Genomic DNA, 15,825 nt, shown 5'->3' with positions numbered 1-15,825 from the left:
CATTTGAAATTCATTAAAACCCATAGTATATGGTCTTTTTGATTTTGTCAATTCAGAATAGATTACAACATATCCTTGACTTTAAAAATGTCTTTTTTTTGGTTAGTTTTCTGTTTGAAGTATTATCTCATGGTTGAACTTTGATAAACTTGAAATTTAGTGATTTCGTTTTATCTCTTTAAAATGAAATCTTTTTTTATTCCTTTGTTGTCTTCGAGACTGGTATAGATATTTGTTGGCGCATGTACATGTACGCTTTTTCCACATATTAAACACCACATCTCGCCTAATTTATGGTTAAATACAGCAGATTTGTATTGCCTCTCCTGAAATTTTCAGTATCGGCATTTCTTGGGGAACTGGTCTACAAGTCCTATTTAATGACGGCTTTCAACCATATAATATTATTCAAAACCCGAGTATTCCATACATAGTAATACCACTCATTTTTTTCTAATATTTTTTTTTTTTGTTTACATTGTGATTTGTGAACAAATGAAACTGTCTAAGTCAATACATTTTAATATCATAGTATTTCGCTTTTTTTGTCTAATTATCCATTAGATTGACCAAAATTCTCTCCGCAGTGGAAGAAAGTCTTCAGAAGTACTGTGAAATTTTTTACTGGCGTAGTGGTATTAACCATATGTGTATTCTAAAAATAAACTCTTACGAACTTCTGGATAATTTTAAATTTCGATCTTTCTCTGAAATAAGTATATTAAAACTGTTGTTTGTTAACCCTTCATACCAACACTCCCCATGTCAAATTGAAAAATCGTCTAAAAAAACCAACCAACAATGCTTTTTAATATGAAAATAGTAGCATACGCTATAAATTTATTGTTTTGGGGAAACAATACGGCATATTTTGTTAATATTGAACAAAAAGGTAAAGCATGCTACACCGAGGAACAAATGATCAGCATCCTGGAGTTTCTTATTGATAACATAGTTATTGAATTTGGAGGTAGACTTTTTCAACAAATTGTCGGTATTTCTATGAGAACAAACTGTGCGCCTCTTCTGTCGACCTCTTCTCATTTTCATATGAGTCGGAGTTCCTTTGACATTTGTCAAAAACAAGAATATCAAATAAGGCAGATCATTAAATTTCACATTCAGATATATTGATGATATTCTTTCCATGAACTATCCAAATTTTTCTGATTGGATTCCGTCAATATATCCTCCAGAACTAGAAATAAAAAAAAACAACAGACACGGCTCCCTCGGCCTCACATTGAGATTTATACCTTGAATTTGACATAAGCGGTTAGCTCAGTACCAGAATCTATGACAAACGAGACGATCTTTGACATAACCCTTGTTCGTCAACTATCTGCTCTGACATTGTCTCCAATGTGCACATGTCCAAACATAAAATGTACATTAACTACCTATACACATATCTGCCCATCATTATAAAAGTATGTGCGATATTTTTAAAGACTACATGAGTTTTTGTAAGCAAAGCTATGATAAAATAAAAGAATTCGATGATGAAATGAAATGTTTTAATGATTGAAACATTTTGTCCGGTTTACAATTGTAATTGATAATTATTGGTTGTACAGTTAATTGGTATACATATTATTATATTATAACCAAAAGAGAATTACAAAATATAATAAAAACTGTTATTAATTGACTGTTGTAAGTTATTCTGCAACTTGATCATTATATTGGCAAATAAAAAATGAAGAGACTCATTTTTTTCATCCCTGAACATTGCACAACAAAACAACTAAGGAGAAATTTGCATCGAGTTGCTCGCTTTGGTGTTGTTAATGCTAAAAATTAGTTGAAGGAAAGTACCGAGGAATTTGAAATTATGATAAGTGGCATTTAGATAAGGAATTTTACTTAGATCTTATAAATTCGAATACTCAATATTGTCCTCACCGATTATTCTTTTTGAGGACAGCAGTAATTCATAAATCTATACAAAATGTGTCTAACGAATCCTAAACTTAATAACAAATGCAAATTATCTTTTAATTGTAAACATAAGTCATTCCTTCATAGGCACTAAACGAGGATCGTTCAACCAGAAAAGCGTGAGAGCAATATAAAAATGACTCTTTAAGATGTCAATAGCAAATATGTTTTATAAGATTGATAATATATTATAGATGGATAAGCGAGTTTTTTTACTATTATAAACGATTGTCGTGTTTAGTGAATCCTTTATTTACATGTGCATGTTTTTCCTTCGTAAATATTGTTTTCTTTTCGTGGATCGAAGTTTTGTTAGGCCCAATAAGTGACAAAATAACAGGGAGAAACAAAATTGCCTGGCCAAGACCGAACAAAATTACAAGAACCATTACTTTAAAAAAAGAAATAAAAACGTAAGATTCAGAAAATGCGAGCATGATTATCCCAATTAATGATGACATGGCCCCGTTAAATATTGGACCACCTGACAGAATGATTGCTTCATTTACCCGCTCATTTCTGTTTTCGCCATCAACAGTTAAAAAGGCATGACATATATGTGCGGTGTAATCAACAGAAAATCCGACACTCATTATTAAATGAATCATTGTAATTGAACTTAAAGAAAGTCCCCATAGATGCATGAAACCGAAAATTCCTAGCATTATGAATGCCATTGACAAGGTAACTAACAAAATGACTAATGCATTCGACAGGAATATACTAGTTACAATAAGAACAGCAGCCACTGCTATACCAACGGTCTGTAGTGTATTCGGAAGAACGGCAACGTACTGCTCAAAATAAATAAAAGCAGGCGAGAAAGAAAATATTCCTACGTCCGATTCTTCCGTTATTTGTCTTATCCTCAACATCAACTCTCCTTGCATGTATGAGTCTTTGATATCATTTGTTATCATATGGACTCTTGAATGGGAAACGGTACAGTTATCGCTAAATATAACATCATTTGAGAACGATGAATTCGAAATGTATTTTTTTAAATTTAAGCAAAACGATTGCTCAGATGAATTGTCATATACATTTGATGATCTATATGAAATCAGCCAGTTAATTTCATTTTCTGTATGTATGCCTTGATCCTGTTTGATTTTAGTCAAAATATCTTCAAATGCATCTTGAGTTTCGATTGATTCATAATTAATTTTTGAGGGAAAAATCAAGGAAATGATAAATTTTGAAGGAAAAAGGTCGTAATCCCAGATACTGTATGAATGGTAATATGATGATTCAGACACCAAATTGCGAAGGAGAAGACCATGCTTTAAGTGAACAACTCCCCATATTGAGAATCCCAAATAAACAAAAAAACCTACTATTACTAAGATTTTAAATGGAAGCCATAAGACTAATTTTGGAAATGCTATAGATGGAAATTTTTGAAGAAAACTTTCTTGGTCGCTTCTTGAGGAAGGTGGGGATCCACCACAGCATGTTATTTTCAAACAATTTCCTCCTTCGCTATTCATTTCTTCCCTGCTTTTTGTTGTGAGGCATGTAATGCAATGTCTTTGAGCTGCAACTCTTCGTTCATGTATGCTCATACAACCAAGGAAAAAAGTCATCTGATTGACATAGCACAGTAGCACAGCCAAACCTGAAATCGCAATTAAATGGATGATATCTTGCTTTATGACAGCATACACACATATTTCTAAGAACTAATTACTTAAATTTCAGCGGCAAATATTACCTGCGTATCCAGTACTGTTACATGTTAATGCGACAAAAACATTTGTTTCTGCTAAGTCTTGATTGGAAGGTTCTCAAAGATCATAACGTGATGATAACAATACCACAATAGATGTTGTATTTGTACTGACTGATATTTAGTCTTAGATACATGATTTTTTATTAGTTGTTATCGGCTTTAAACTAGCTGTTGCTAACTTCAAGTACTCTCAGATCTGTACTGTACCTGTAATTCAGTGGTTGTCGTTTGTTGTTGTGTTACTTTTTTTTCGTTCATTATTTGGTACATGAATTAGGCCGTTTGTTTTCTCGTTTGAATTGTTTACATTTGTCATTTCGGGGCCTTTTATAGCTGACTATGCTGTATGGGTTTTGCTAATTGTTGAATGCCGTACGGTGACATATAGTTGTTGGTTTCTGTTTCATTTGGTTTCTTGTGGAGAGTTGTCTCATTGGCAATCATACCACATCTTCTTTTAAAATACAATGTATATAGGAAGACATGGTACCCTATCCGGAAATATCATTCTGAATTTGACAAAACCATACTTTGGGCTTACTCATAAAGATTCTGATCTTGTTAGAATGCATAAAAAAAAACAATACAATTTAGTGCAGTTGCATATATTCTATCAATCTGTCCACAAACTTGTCGTGTTAGTTTAAAAGAGTGGTTGTTACATTCTTGTATAATAATTTTTTATTTGATATTCCTCAAGTCCAATTTACATCCTAAATCTAGAGTGTCATTACCGGTATTTTACATAATGTTGTGAACCATTGACCACGGTACCGAAGGATCAACTGCTTTTGTTAAAATCCATCTTACTGATGTTTCTGTTTTATTTGATACGATATACATCACAAAAAGTATAATTAAAACAGTCATCGAAAATGGCTCGTTATTTGATACGCCAGTAGCGCGTTTTGTTTACATTAGAAAATGTAAACTCGTTAACGGCGCTTAAATAATATCATATCGGAAGTTCAATTCATCAAGTTAGATAGCATATAAAGCCTAATTCCGAAAAGTTGTGCCCAATTGGGCTAAGGCAATCAATAGTTTTACTGTTTTACAAAATTCCCGACTAAAATATAAAATCAAAAGTGCGTATTGCATATATCAAACTAAGTAGAAGATAAAATGAAGATAACATATAAGTTTACCAGAGTACAAACAGAAGTTCCGGACGCTCTGAAATGATGACAACATCCCTACCGCAAACGCTGTCACATTTGTCAGTGATGTTATTGTGATAGCTACTCCACTTGATTGCATAGTTTTCCCAACACGCTCTTCAGTTGATTTGTTTAAAGGTGCAGATGCTAGTCCTGACATCAGAATAAACATATCATCCACACCAATACCTAAAATGATTAAAACGACGAGAAAAAATACCGATTCCACATTATTATGTTTGCGGCAGATGCTTATTAACTTTGGTGGGATTATGAATTGGAAATGTTGTGAGTCAATACATGTATATTTTTATTTTTTTTCTATTCGTTAAACAACATTGACATGTCGAAACCGATTTGTACAATATAAATTAAAGTAGTTTAATTTGAATTTTTTATTGATAAGAGAGGAATGTGTATTTTGTTTGTTCGTCTCCCCCTCACACCGTTTTGCCCATTGTTCTAATGTTCATAATTACTAATGTATATGTATATACAGAATGTGTAAGAATTAATTATGAATTCTAAACATGTGGGGAGTTAACTGCATTATTCCTCTCTCCCATTTATAAAACGTTAGCAGACAAAAAATTTAATGCATCATTCTCTAAGAATCATATGTATGCATACCAATAATGAGAAATGGCATGACTCCAACGATGTTTACAAATTCTACATTTAAAGCACTACCAAGTCCAAAGGCGCCTAAAATGGACAAACCACTAGCAATCACTCCCGCACGACCTAAATGTCCAGTATTTGATACGCAGTTCCCACCAGCTGCCACGAAAGAGGCGTATGTAATCATCAACGTAAACGTTAAAGAAAAATATGAAATATCACCACCAGTGTTGGCATCTAGTTCTTTCCCTAGAGAGTCTGAATTAGCAAATGCAATACTAATATTTTGATTGCCTGCACTAGAAACAAACGACTGAAATGTATCTATGAATTTCTGTTCCCACTTCGATGCTAATACATTGCTTGAATGTAAGTCTTGCCTTAAGTAGAAATTTATTTTCAAAGCTGTAACAAATACTATAAGTCCATTTGCATTTGTTTTAACACCACCTAGTGTTTGATCTAGTATTTCCTTCTTACCATCTTCTGTCAAAAATACAGGAAAGGTGACGTTTCCAAATGCAACCTGTTTCCAAAAATAATCAGAAAACAATACTGAATAACTGGCGACACAAGTACTATTACGAAGTGCACATAAACTTTTATATAAATATGTCTGGTCTTCGTGTTCGATTGAAATTTCTTCCACCGTGTTTATAATTGTGTTTATATTTGATTGAAATGTCTCGTTCAATACATTTCCATCGTTTGGTGATTTTATAATGATACTTCCATACCTGCCAAGGTCAAGCAAGCTTTGTTCATAGAAATTCGTACCAGTAAAATCGGGAAATTTTGTTCGCACCAACGCACTATCTTGGTATGCCTGGCTATTACTAGGGGTATAAACTGTCAGATCACTATTGGACCTCATCCACAAAATATTTATACCCAAAAGCCCATTAAGCATGATTGCAAACATTATTGCTGAAATAGGATTTCTCGCTATTATCTGTCCATACTTGTGAAAAGTACCAGCTAGTCTTTCTTCAAATAACGTTGATAGAAACATGATCACTGAAACAAAACATATAGATTTAAAAGCAAGTTAATTTATAAAGCATGTCTAGGGCTTCAAAGAAATATAACAAACGACATGTCTGTGCTCAGGTGAACAGAAAATAGGATGATAGGATTATATCATTCTATCGTTTGCGGAAAGGAATGTTGTCAACATTTCATATGATAATTATTCACATGATAATTTCAATTATTTTATTTGCTAATTTTGCCATAAATATAAATAGGGGGTGTGATAATAAGTATTGACTAATCCTGGAAATTATATAAATAACCAGCTAACCCTTTTAAAGGAATGTTTATTTTTTTCCAGAAACAGATAGAATCCTATAATCTGTTCACCTTATCACAGATTGTTATACTACTGTGACGTCCTAGACATGCTTTCACTTAACTAGAACACATTTTTGTTAAGGGGCCAGCTGAAGCCCGTCACCGGGTACGGGATTTTCTCGCTGTGTTGAAGACACATTGGTGGCCTTCGGCTATTTTCTGTTCTTTGGTCGGGTTGTTGTCTCTTTGACACATTCCCATTTCCATTCTCAATTTTTTCTATTAATTTATTTGTTTTTAAATGGTCATTTTTACATAAGGAAGTGTTTGAAATTTAAGCATTAGCAGCATCTATAGGATACTTTCCTCATAAATAAATATTAATGATTAAAACTGAAACGAATGCATTTTTGTATTCTATGGGTATTTCCCATAAATGCAAAATGTTCAAAGGTAATTTTCGGCTATTTTCTGCTCTTTGGTCGGGTTGTTGTCTCTTTGATATATTCCCCATTTCCATTCTCATTTTTTCTATTAATTAACTGGTTTTTAAATGGTCATTTTTACATAAGGAAGTGTTTGAAATTTAACTATTAGCAGCAGCTATACGATATTTTCCTCATAAATAAATATTAATAATTAAAACTGAAACGAATATAATTTTGTATTTTATGGGTATTTCCCATAAATGCAAAATGTTCAAAGGTAATTTTGTGGATTTCCCATTTTTGAATTTGCATTGGAGTTCGTTTTTTTTTTTTTTTTTTTTTTACTCAAAATATGAATACATGAATACTTTTGAACTGTATAGCCATATGATTGAATTTTGTTTTTTGCAGATTTATTTAAAATTTAAGTTTTTCATTCAACGTAGCAAAACCATATTTTTCATGATTATTATATCAACTATAGTTAGAGGAGGGGACAAGGCGTCTGTGCATTGCTAGGAGGTGTTGTCGTAGAAGTAAGAAGGGAAAAGTACAGGTTCCAGTCCGACCGGGGAGGAAGTAAAGAAACAAATCTACTCTAACATTGTTAGTTGATTTTCTAGGCACTTTATAAATATTCTAAAGCCTGGTATTTCTTTATCATAAGAAATCCGATGGACAAGGTATAATTTACAGTTGTCACTTCGCATAGGCAAACATAAATATATTTATATATATATATATATAGGTACGTCTAAATACTAGTAAGTGACAACTCTACGACTGATTCATGCATTGGATCAGCAGTGAAGGTGATACACGGCTGAAAACACATATATAAATAATTACTCTAAATATCAGCACAACAATTAAAGCTGCAAATTAATATATAAATATGTTGAATCGAACATAAAGAAAAAATTCACAAAATAAAAGAAAGTAATGTACAATAAAACCTGAAAAATAAAATCTGCGAAAGTTTACACAAAAAAAACGAAAACTGTATGTAAAATAACAGAAATATATGAATTTCAGAATGATACAACCCAAGAAATATATAGAATAATAATTCGACCTCACATAGAAAAACTAACAAGCGGGAAAGATTTCATCAAAGTGAAGATAAAAATATCTAAATTTAAGAACAATCTAATATTATTATTTAACAACTAAAACAGAATGAATTGATATATCAAATGGAAATTGCTGCAATACATGTGACCATGTAAAACAGATATCTGAAAGCTTGTAAATAGTTTGTAAGCCTCATGTTAAAAATGCAATATTGTAGAAAATACTGAAGAAAAATATTTCATCACTTACAAATATTGTAAAGGAATTTACGAAAATATTAGATTATTTCTCGATAAACTGAAACTATGCTTTCATATCCAAGGAAAATAATTGAATGAAAATTATTATGAAATAAAATAATTATAATTGTTTCATAATTAAGCATCAATAAACTACTATTTATCAAAAAGAAAATAAGGTTAATGTTTTCTTTATATTCAATCATGAATTTCTCATAAGATTACACCTTTATAAAGTTGCTAAACAAAAATTAGGTTTCATAAAACAGAATATGTCAGATATTCTTAAAATATTTTTTTTCCTTTTGAATTGGTGCTTGATTTACTGTACTTGTTAAACTTCTTGTTTAATTTTTAGAAACACCAAAGTCAGATTATTTATTTACAGTTGTGAAAAATTATATATGAAAAAAATAGTTAATACCGACATGAAAAGGTATAACGTTGATAAATCTCAAATTTTGTGATAATTTTGAAAGCAAAAATTTATACTCACAAATTATAATTCTTTATTATTCTAAAGGTAACCCGAGTAAAAATAACAACAGTACTTATGACTTCTTAAGAGAAAATTGTATACTTAACAGATTTGATTACAGCTTTAATTAAATAAAAAATGAAATGTAGTTTTATGTTTTAATTAACGTACACAATTCTGGTCTGAAATATTAAAATATGATTAGTCTTACCTTTTTCCTTATACACCAAGACAACCTTAAGGGCGTGTGTATATTTAATCGTGACTGAACTTCCTAGTACATTTCTTGGTATTACAGATATGCAACTGGTCCAGTTTGATATATGTTTGTTCTTTTCAAGATTTTGCACAAGTGAGCTTATCATTCATATAAGATTATAAGTGTCTCCTATATGAACGGCTTTATAAACGAGTTCGATGTTGATCATTATCATTTCAAAGTTAACTAAAGGATATACAATTCGATTTAAATATTGATGAAATTTTGAAAAAAAAACGCTTACGCTTCAACACATCTTTCACTCGTATTGATAAAAAACAAATAAACCATATTTTCTTAAAGAATAGAACATTAAAATGCAACTATGACAATCAGCAGCAAAGTTCCCGAAGTAAAAAGTAAAATAACAAAAATACCGAACACCAAGGTAAATTCTAAATTGAAAGTCCATTATCAAATATACATTTATTTTACTAGTGATAAAACAACAATATTTTGGGAAACTATTGTTTATTATCCCGGGTTGTCGTTCATATAACTGAATGAGTTAACTATTCTCAAAGTTTTAACCTTTATTTAAATTACCATTCCAGTCCTCCCTTCCCGTCCATTTTCTGTTTTATACAAATACGTAATTGTATTATGAAAACTAATTACAGAACAATCTCATAGTGAAAAAATGATGTAGATTTTAGCAACTATAGGTAAAAAACTAGCAAAACCAATACCGTATATAGTAACCGATAAAAAGCCGCGACATGACAAATGAAGTAAAAAATAACAAAAAATACTGAACTCAAAGGAAAATTCAAACGGAAAATCTCTTATTAAATGGCAAAATCAGAAGCTCAAAAACATCAAATAAATGGAAAATAACTGTCATATTCCTGACTTTGTACAGGCATTTTATTATGTTACAAATTGTAGATTAAACCTACTACTATAGCTATTTAAACCTCTCACTTGTATGAAAGTCGCATAGAATGTTATTATATCAACAAAAAGGTGTGAGCAAAACAAGCAGACATAATAGGTAAAATTGACAAAAAATTGGGATAAATATCATACATTTCAAAAGAGAAAAAAACTATAGCCTGACTATCAAAACATGTTAAAAACAATAGACAAAAAAAAAACCAAGTAAAATAGTTAGAAACCAACGTCTACCAGTGAATAACAGGCTCAGGATTGGTATAAGTACTTTAATAATGTGGTGGGTTTAATATCATAAGATGTGGTATGTGTGCCAATGAGACAACTCTCCATCCAAGTCACAATGTATAACAAATTAACAATTATAGGTTAAAGTACGGCCTTCAACACGGAGCCTTGGCTCACATCGAACAGCCAGCTATAAAGGGCCCAAAAATGAATAGTGTAATATAATTTCAACAGGAAAACCAACGGTCTAATCTATATAAAAAAAAAGAGAAACACTTATGAACCACACTAACAAAACTACCACTGACCAACAGGCTTCTGACTTAGGGCAGGTGCATACAAATGCAGCGGGTTTAAACGTTTTAACAGGCGCCAACCTTCACCCTAACCTGAGACAGTTGTGTAACATTACAACATGAAAAGACACACTATAAAATATCAATCGAAATGGCTTTACTGGATCAAAAAAAAGTAAACATACACTAAACGAATAAGTTAGATCTATGACACAATATTAATTAAAAAAATGTAGGAACAGTGTCAAAAAGACAATCTAACCTGGGACTAAATGGCGTTAAATATAACAACGTACACATGTAAGTTAAGATATAATAATTTTGTTATTAGGAGGACGGAAGTAACTTATTTTACAAAATTTATAAATTTGTTGATCACAGTTCGAGTACAGAAGTGAAAATTAATCGTGATATTAAATACTTATCAAAGGCGCTCCATATTAAAAATAGTGAGACGAGATATTACACAAAATAAATAAACATTGAATAACAGAAATGTATTACAAATTGTGTCAACACGTGAAATTAACACGAAAGTACGATTTGGGAGTACTCGCAGTTACTGAAAGCTAGTTAAAAGCCAAAAAAACAATTAATAAAAAAAAATCATACATCAGAGACTTAAATCGATTAAAACACATCCCAGGGATCTAGTGTTTTAAACGCCATGGACAGTCAAAGAAAGCGTTGCCAAAATAAATGAATAGGCAGGCAGTAGTATATTTGCGCTCAACCCTCACTTTAACAACTAGCTCTAACAGCACAACCATGGAAAAACTGTAAAAATAAGTCGATAAAGGATTGACTCCTCTAAAATGGAGAAGGGAGAGTTGTAATGCTTACACTTATAAATAATAAACCCTGTTTACACATAGCGGTTATAAAAACAGTAACTGTAAAAGTTGGAAAACATAAAGACCGAACAGAAGTTTGGAGCATGTCATGGTGTCCCCCTTGGTTGTACATTGAGAACGAACACTTTCCTGACCATATTTTCTATCAACAATAAATTACATATAACATGTTCATGACTGCAATAGCTGTAACAAATGAAAGTTGGTGTTGACAGTTCATTCAACTACCACATACAGGTGGACAACCTACACAAGCATAACAACACGAACATCTTAAAAATCAATAAACATGTAAGTAAAAGCCATACAAGAGTAACAAGAAATTAAAAAAAAGCAAAGATACTAACATACTGCATCTAACAATTGAACCTGATTCGTGGCTATACTTCCAACCCAGAGGAAAGGGTTCGTAATAGAGCTAGTAGATTATTCCAACAGTCGTGAATAGTACGCAATTATATAGACGAATTATCTTTCCTTGATATCTTTATGTAATTTCCATTGTTACATGTAATGATTTTTATGTATGGGGATGTATAATATTACCTACATATAATACTTGAAGGCTTGAGTCACTAGGTAGTCTAACGTGAAGACGTCCGATCAGGATTACAACTGGATAATGACTGTGTCGAATATTAAGGGAAATTCCAGAAATCCCAACATGACGTAGATTAGTGTTTCGAAATAGTTTTCTATGTCTAGACATTTATAACATGTCTCCCTGTTTTGTAGAAATGAGCATTAATATAATGTTCTTCCTATCTCTTATTTCAACAATGGTTTCTATTTCAAACACTCCAGTTCAGATGATCAACGACAATTCTAAACTTAAAGATCTTTGTCCAGAGAAGCGTGGCTTATACTGGGTTCCAACAAATAATGGTATTAATTAGTTAACAACATCCCGAGATCTAAATGTGGAAAATCAGTTCCCTTCATCATTAGGTTCTTGCTTGTAGATTTTTAGAAGAAATACTCTCCCTGAGGTATGCAAGATCCACTGAATATGTTGAAATGAATGAAATGATGCCGACATAAACGAAGCTAGAGCTAAAATTATCGTAGATTTTTATGCGCGAACAAAAGTTTAGAACAAATAGATGGATGAATTATATTTTGCTCATTATTGCCCAGTGGCAATATATTATCAGGAATAGATATTTTAAAATAATGTATACATTTCAAAAATAAATTCAAACAAATTATATACTAGTATTCTGAACTAGCACAAGTACACATATACATGGCAGTAAATACAGCATTCATTATGAAACAGACTTCTGATATAAATAATACAGTAACCAACTATATACATTTATTTTTAATACAATTTTAAGACATTAAGCACACAAAATTATGCAACAACTCGTGGCACTTATTGTTGGCAACAATATCTTCATCTACGTTTGTAGAAATATTAAATGGTGTGTCTGTTAGCAAACATTCAGTCTGAACATCATTTTTTGTTATTTTTCAAGTTCGATTAGCCATAGGTCTCCTCCATCTTACGTTTCCTTCTATATCCCAACTCCTTGTTTCATTTTTATTTGGTCTTCTTTACTTTTTCATTTTCTCATCCTATATCTTGTACACGTATCTCTTTTTTTTACTCCCGCTGATCAACTTCTGTTTTATCATTTTTATCTTTTAAAACAAATGTACTTTCTTTTTCTTGGATGTTTTAGTCTTAACCATGTTAACATAGGCTTTCTTTTCTGTTTTTCTTACCAGGTTGAATCCTCGTATGGTCTTGCAAATCTCTTTACCTCTTGACTTATTTCTGTAGGTATTTTCCTATGTATCATTGGTACTTTAAGAAAACCAGTATCTGTGTGCGATAAGTTATGTTCTTTCTCTCTCTGCATTGACTGTATTGTGATACTCTATTGCTGTCTTTGTGAAATGCCATCTTCGTTTATTTTCTTGAGCAAAGTGTATTTTTTTTATCTTCTATTGTTATTTTATTTCATTTCTCTTATACTGTGGATACTGATGCATGATTTTTTATTATTAATTGTTTTTGGCTTTTAACTAGCTGTCAGTAACTGCGAGTACTCTCAAATCGTACTTTCTTGTTTATTTGACCTGTTGATACTAATTGTAATGCTTTTTTTGTTATTTAATGTTGTTCGGGGTTATATCTGGTCTATATATATACCAGCTTTGAAAAGTGTTTGGTATTACTATAAATTTTCACTTCGTACTATGAACATCAAAATTTTTTATTTTGTAAAAATATTTCCTTTCTCTCTTTGAACTGTACACGTATACCTAACAGCAGAATTATTTTCATTAACCTGTGTTTAAAGTAATTGCAAATGGCTGATATTTTTGTTCGAGCATATTGTTTTTCTTAAATTGTTTAACATTTCACAGCGGTATAACATTTTACTTTTATTATTCTTCCCTTAATTTATTTATTTTGTATTTACATTGTATCATAGATCAAATTTATTTGTTCAGTGTATGTTCACAGGTGTTATTATGTCCTTTGAGTGAGTTAAGCCATTTCAATTGATATTTTATAGTGTGTCTTTCTATTTTCTATGTTGTGATGTTACACTATTCCAGATAAAGATGAAGGTTTTATACCATTAAAACGTTTAAACCCGCTGCAATTGTTTGCACCTGTCCTAAGTCAGGAATCTGATGATCAGTAGTTGTCGTCTGTTGATGTAGTTCATACGTGTTTCTCGTTTCTCGTTTTTTATATAGATTAGACCGTTGGTTTTCCCGTTTGAATGGTTTTACACTAGTATTTTTTGGGGCCCTTTATAGCTTGCTGTTCGGTGTGAACCAAGGCTCCGTGTTGAAGACCGTACTTTGACCTATAATGATTTACTTTTATAAATTTTGACTTGGATGGAGAGTTGTTTCATTGGCACTCATACCACATCTTCCTATATCTAAATATGTCAACATAACAAAATAGAAAAGCATATAGACAAAGCACATTAGCAAAAACGAAAGACAAGAATACAAAAATTTACAATAGCACAATAGTACAATGACGGGATGCATAAATACCGAGCCACGTCAAATGAATATTACTAAAAATAGACTAAACATTAAAACAAATAATTTACAAAGACAAATGAAAGAATACTATAACACGTTATTAAGATGATAAACAACGTCTGTACCTAGAATCTATACTTCAAGGCCATCGTGTATCATTTGTGAAGCTGATACGGAATATTTATCAACAATGTTTTGGTATCTTACGATGAACTTTTTAAAAAAAGGACGAGACGTTCCTTGACATACTCCTGGTTCATCAACTTTCTGCTCAGACACTGGTGACTTTTAACAAAGTCTGAGTAGCAGATGCAAGCTCTTGAATACCGAATGACTTGGGAAATGTATATCCCATATGCAGGTGAAGTTGGTACTGGGACTTTCCTTGTTTGCATTGTATATTCTGTATCTTCCTTCACGTCTTTGGAATGATTTGATTGGGTATTATATTCTGATACAGCGTTTTGCACTTTTCCGATTGTTTCTCCTAAATGAACTGTTTGCTCTTTTCCTTAGCCTATCATAACGGAACAATGGTCTTCCATTTTTTCATCCATTAAGTTGGTCTATTCTCCTTAGTTTTTTATTGGAGGCTCCTATTAACTTTGGTCCTTTAAATATCTTTTAATTTTACTGAATACACAAAGATAATGTTTGGCTACTTAAACTGAACCTTCGACAACTGTGTTCATCTTATCCTTTTCCTTCCTCATCACAACAAGCATTAGTGAGGTATTCTCTTGCATATTCTGATGCATTTTGAAATGCCCTATCCGAACTCTTCAATCCTGTTTGTAAATTTGTCCAATAGATCGTCTGAATATGGGGAGATATTTGCCAGATTTTCTAAAATGAGACATGAATAGCCTACTGAATCAAATCGGTCGTTTAAAAGTTTGCACGATGTTTCATAGTCTGTTTGTACCTTGTATGATATGTTCTTTTAGAACTTCAGTGCTTTTAAAGAAATTGTCGATACCAAAATTTGTAATTTTTTTTTCACTATTTCATCCGTTCACAATAGCTCCATACGAGCGGCGCTGTTTCGTCAAAATTACTCGATTTATTACTCATATTTAGAGTTGTGATTTATTAAATAAGATTGAAAGTAAAAGCAAAACAGAAGACGTTGAAATAGTATAACAAGCAATTACATAAAAAAAAAACTACATGTACAAAATATACAGTACAAACACTACAATATATGAAACACCACTTTTACAGAAGTCCTTTTACAAACGCGCCAAAAAATTTAACGGACACTATATTTCCATGTTAGTTACTTTGACATCAGAATATCTGACGCA

At 31.6% G+C, this 15,825-nt stretch overlaps 1 protein-coding gene across 1 annotated transcript; it reads right to left on the bottom strand.

Moving 5' to 3' along the window:
• Nucleotides 1–2,159: 2,159 nt before the first annotated feature.
• On the bottom strand, nt 2,160–6,466 carry LOC127708260 (patched domain-containing protein 3-like). The gene is made up of 4 exons (XM_052213097.1): nt 6,040–6,466; nt 5,464–5,859; nt 4,822–5,022; nt 2,160–3,559 (listed from the first exon to the last, which is right to left on the bottom strand). The coding sequence occupies exons 1-4, from the start codon at nt 6,464–6,466 to the stop codon at nt 2,160–2,162; spliced, it is 2,424 nt and encodes an 807-aa protein (XP_052069057.1).
• Nucleotides 6,467–15,825: the final 9,359 nt, after the last annotated feature.

The sequence above is a fragment of the Mytilus californianus genome, unplaced genomic scaffold (genome assembly GCF_021869535.1).
Source record: "Mytilus californianus isolate M0D057914Y unplaced genomic scaffold, xbMytCali1.0.p SCAF_7, whole genome shotgun sequence".
Taxonomy (NCBI): domain Eukaryota; kingdom Metazoa; phylum Mollusca; class Bivalvia; order Mytilida; family Mytilidae; genus Mytilus; species Mytilus californianus.
The sequence above is the reverse complement of the archived record's forward strand: the minus strand, read 5'-3'. Positions and strand labels throughout refer to the sequence as shown.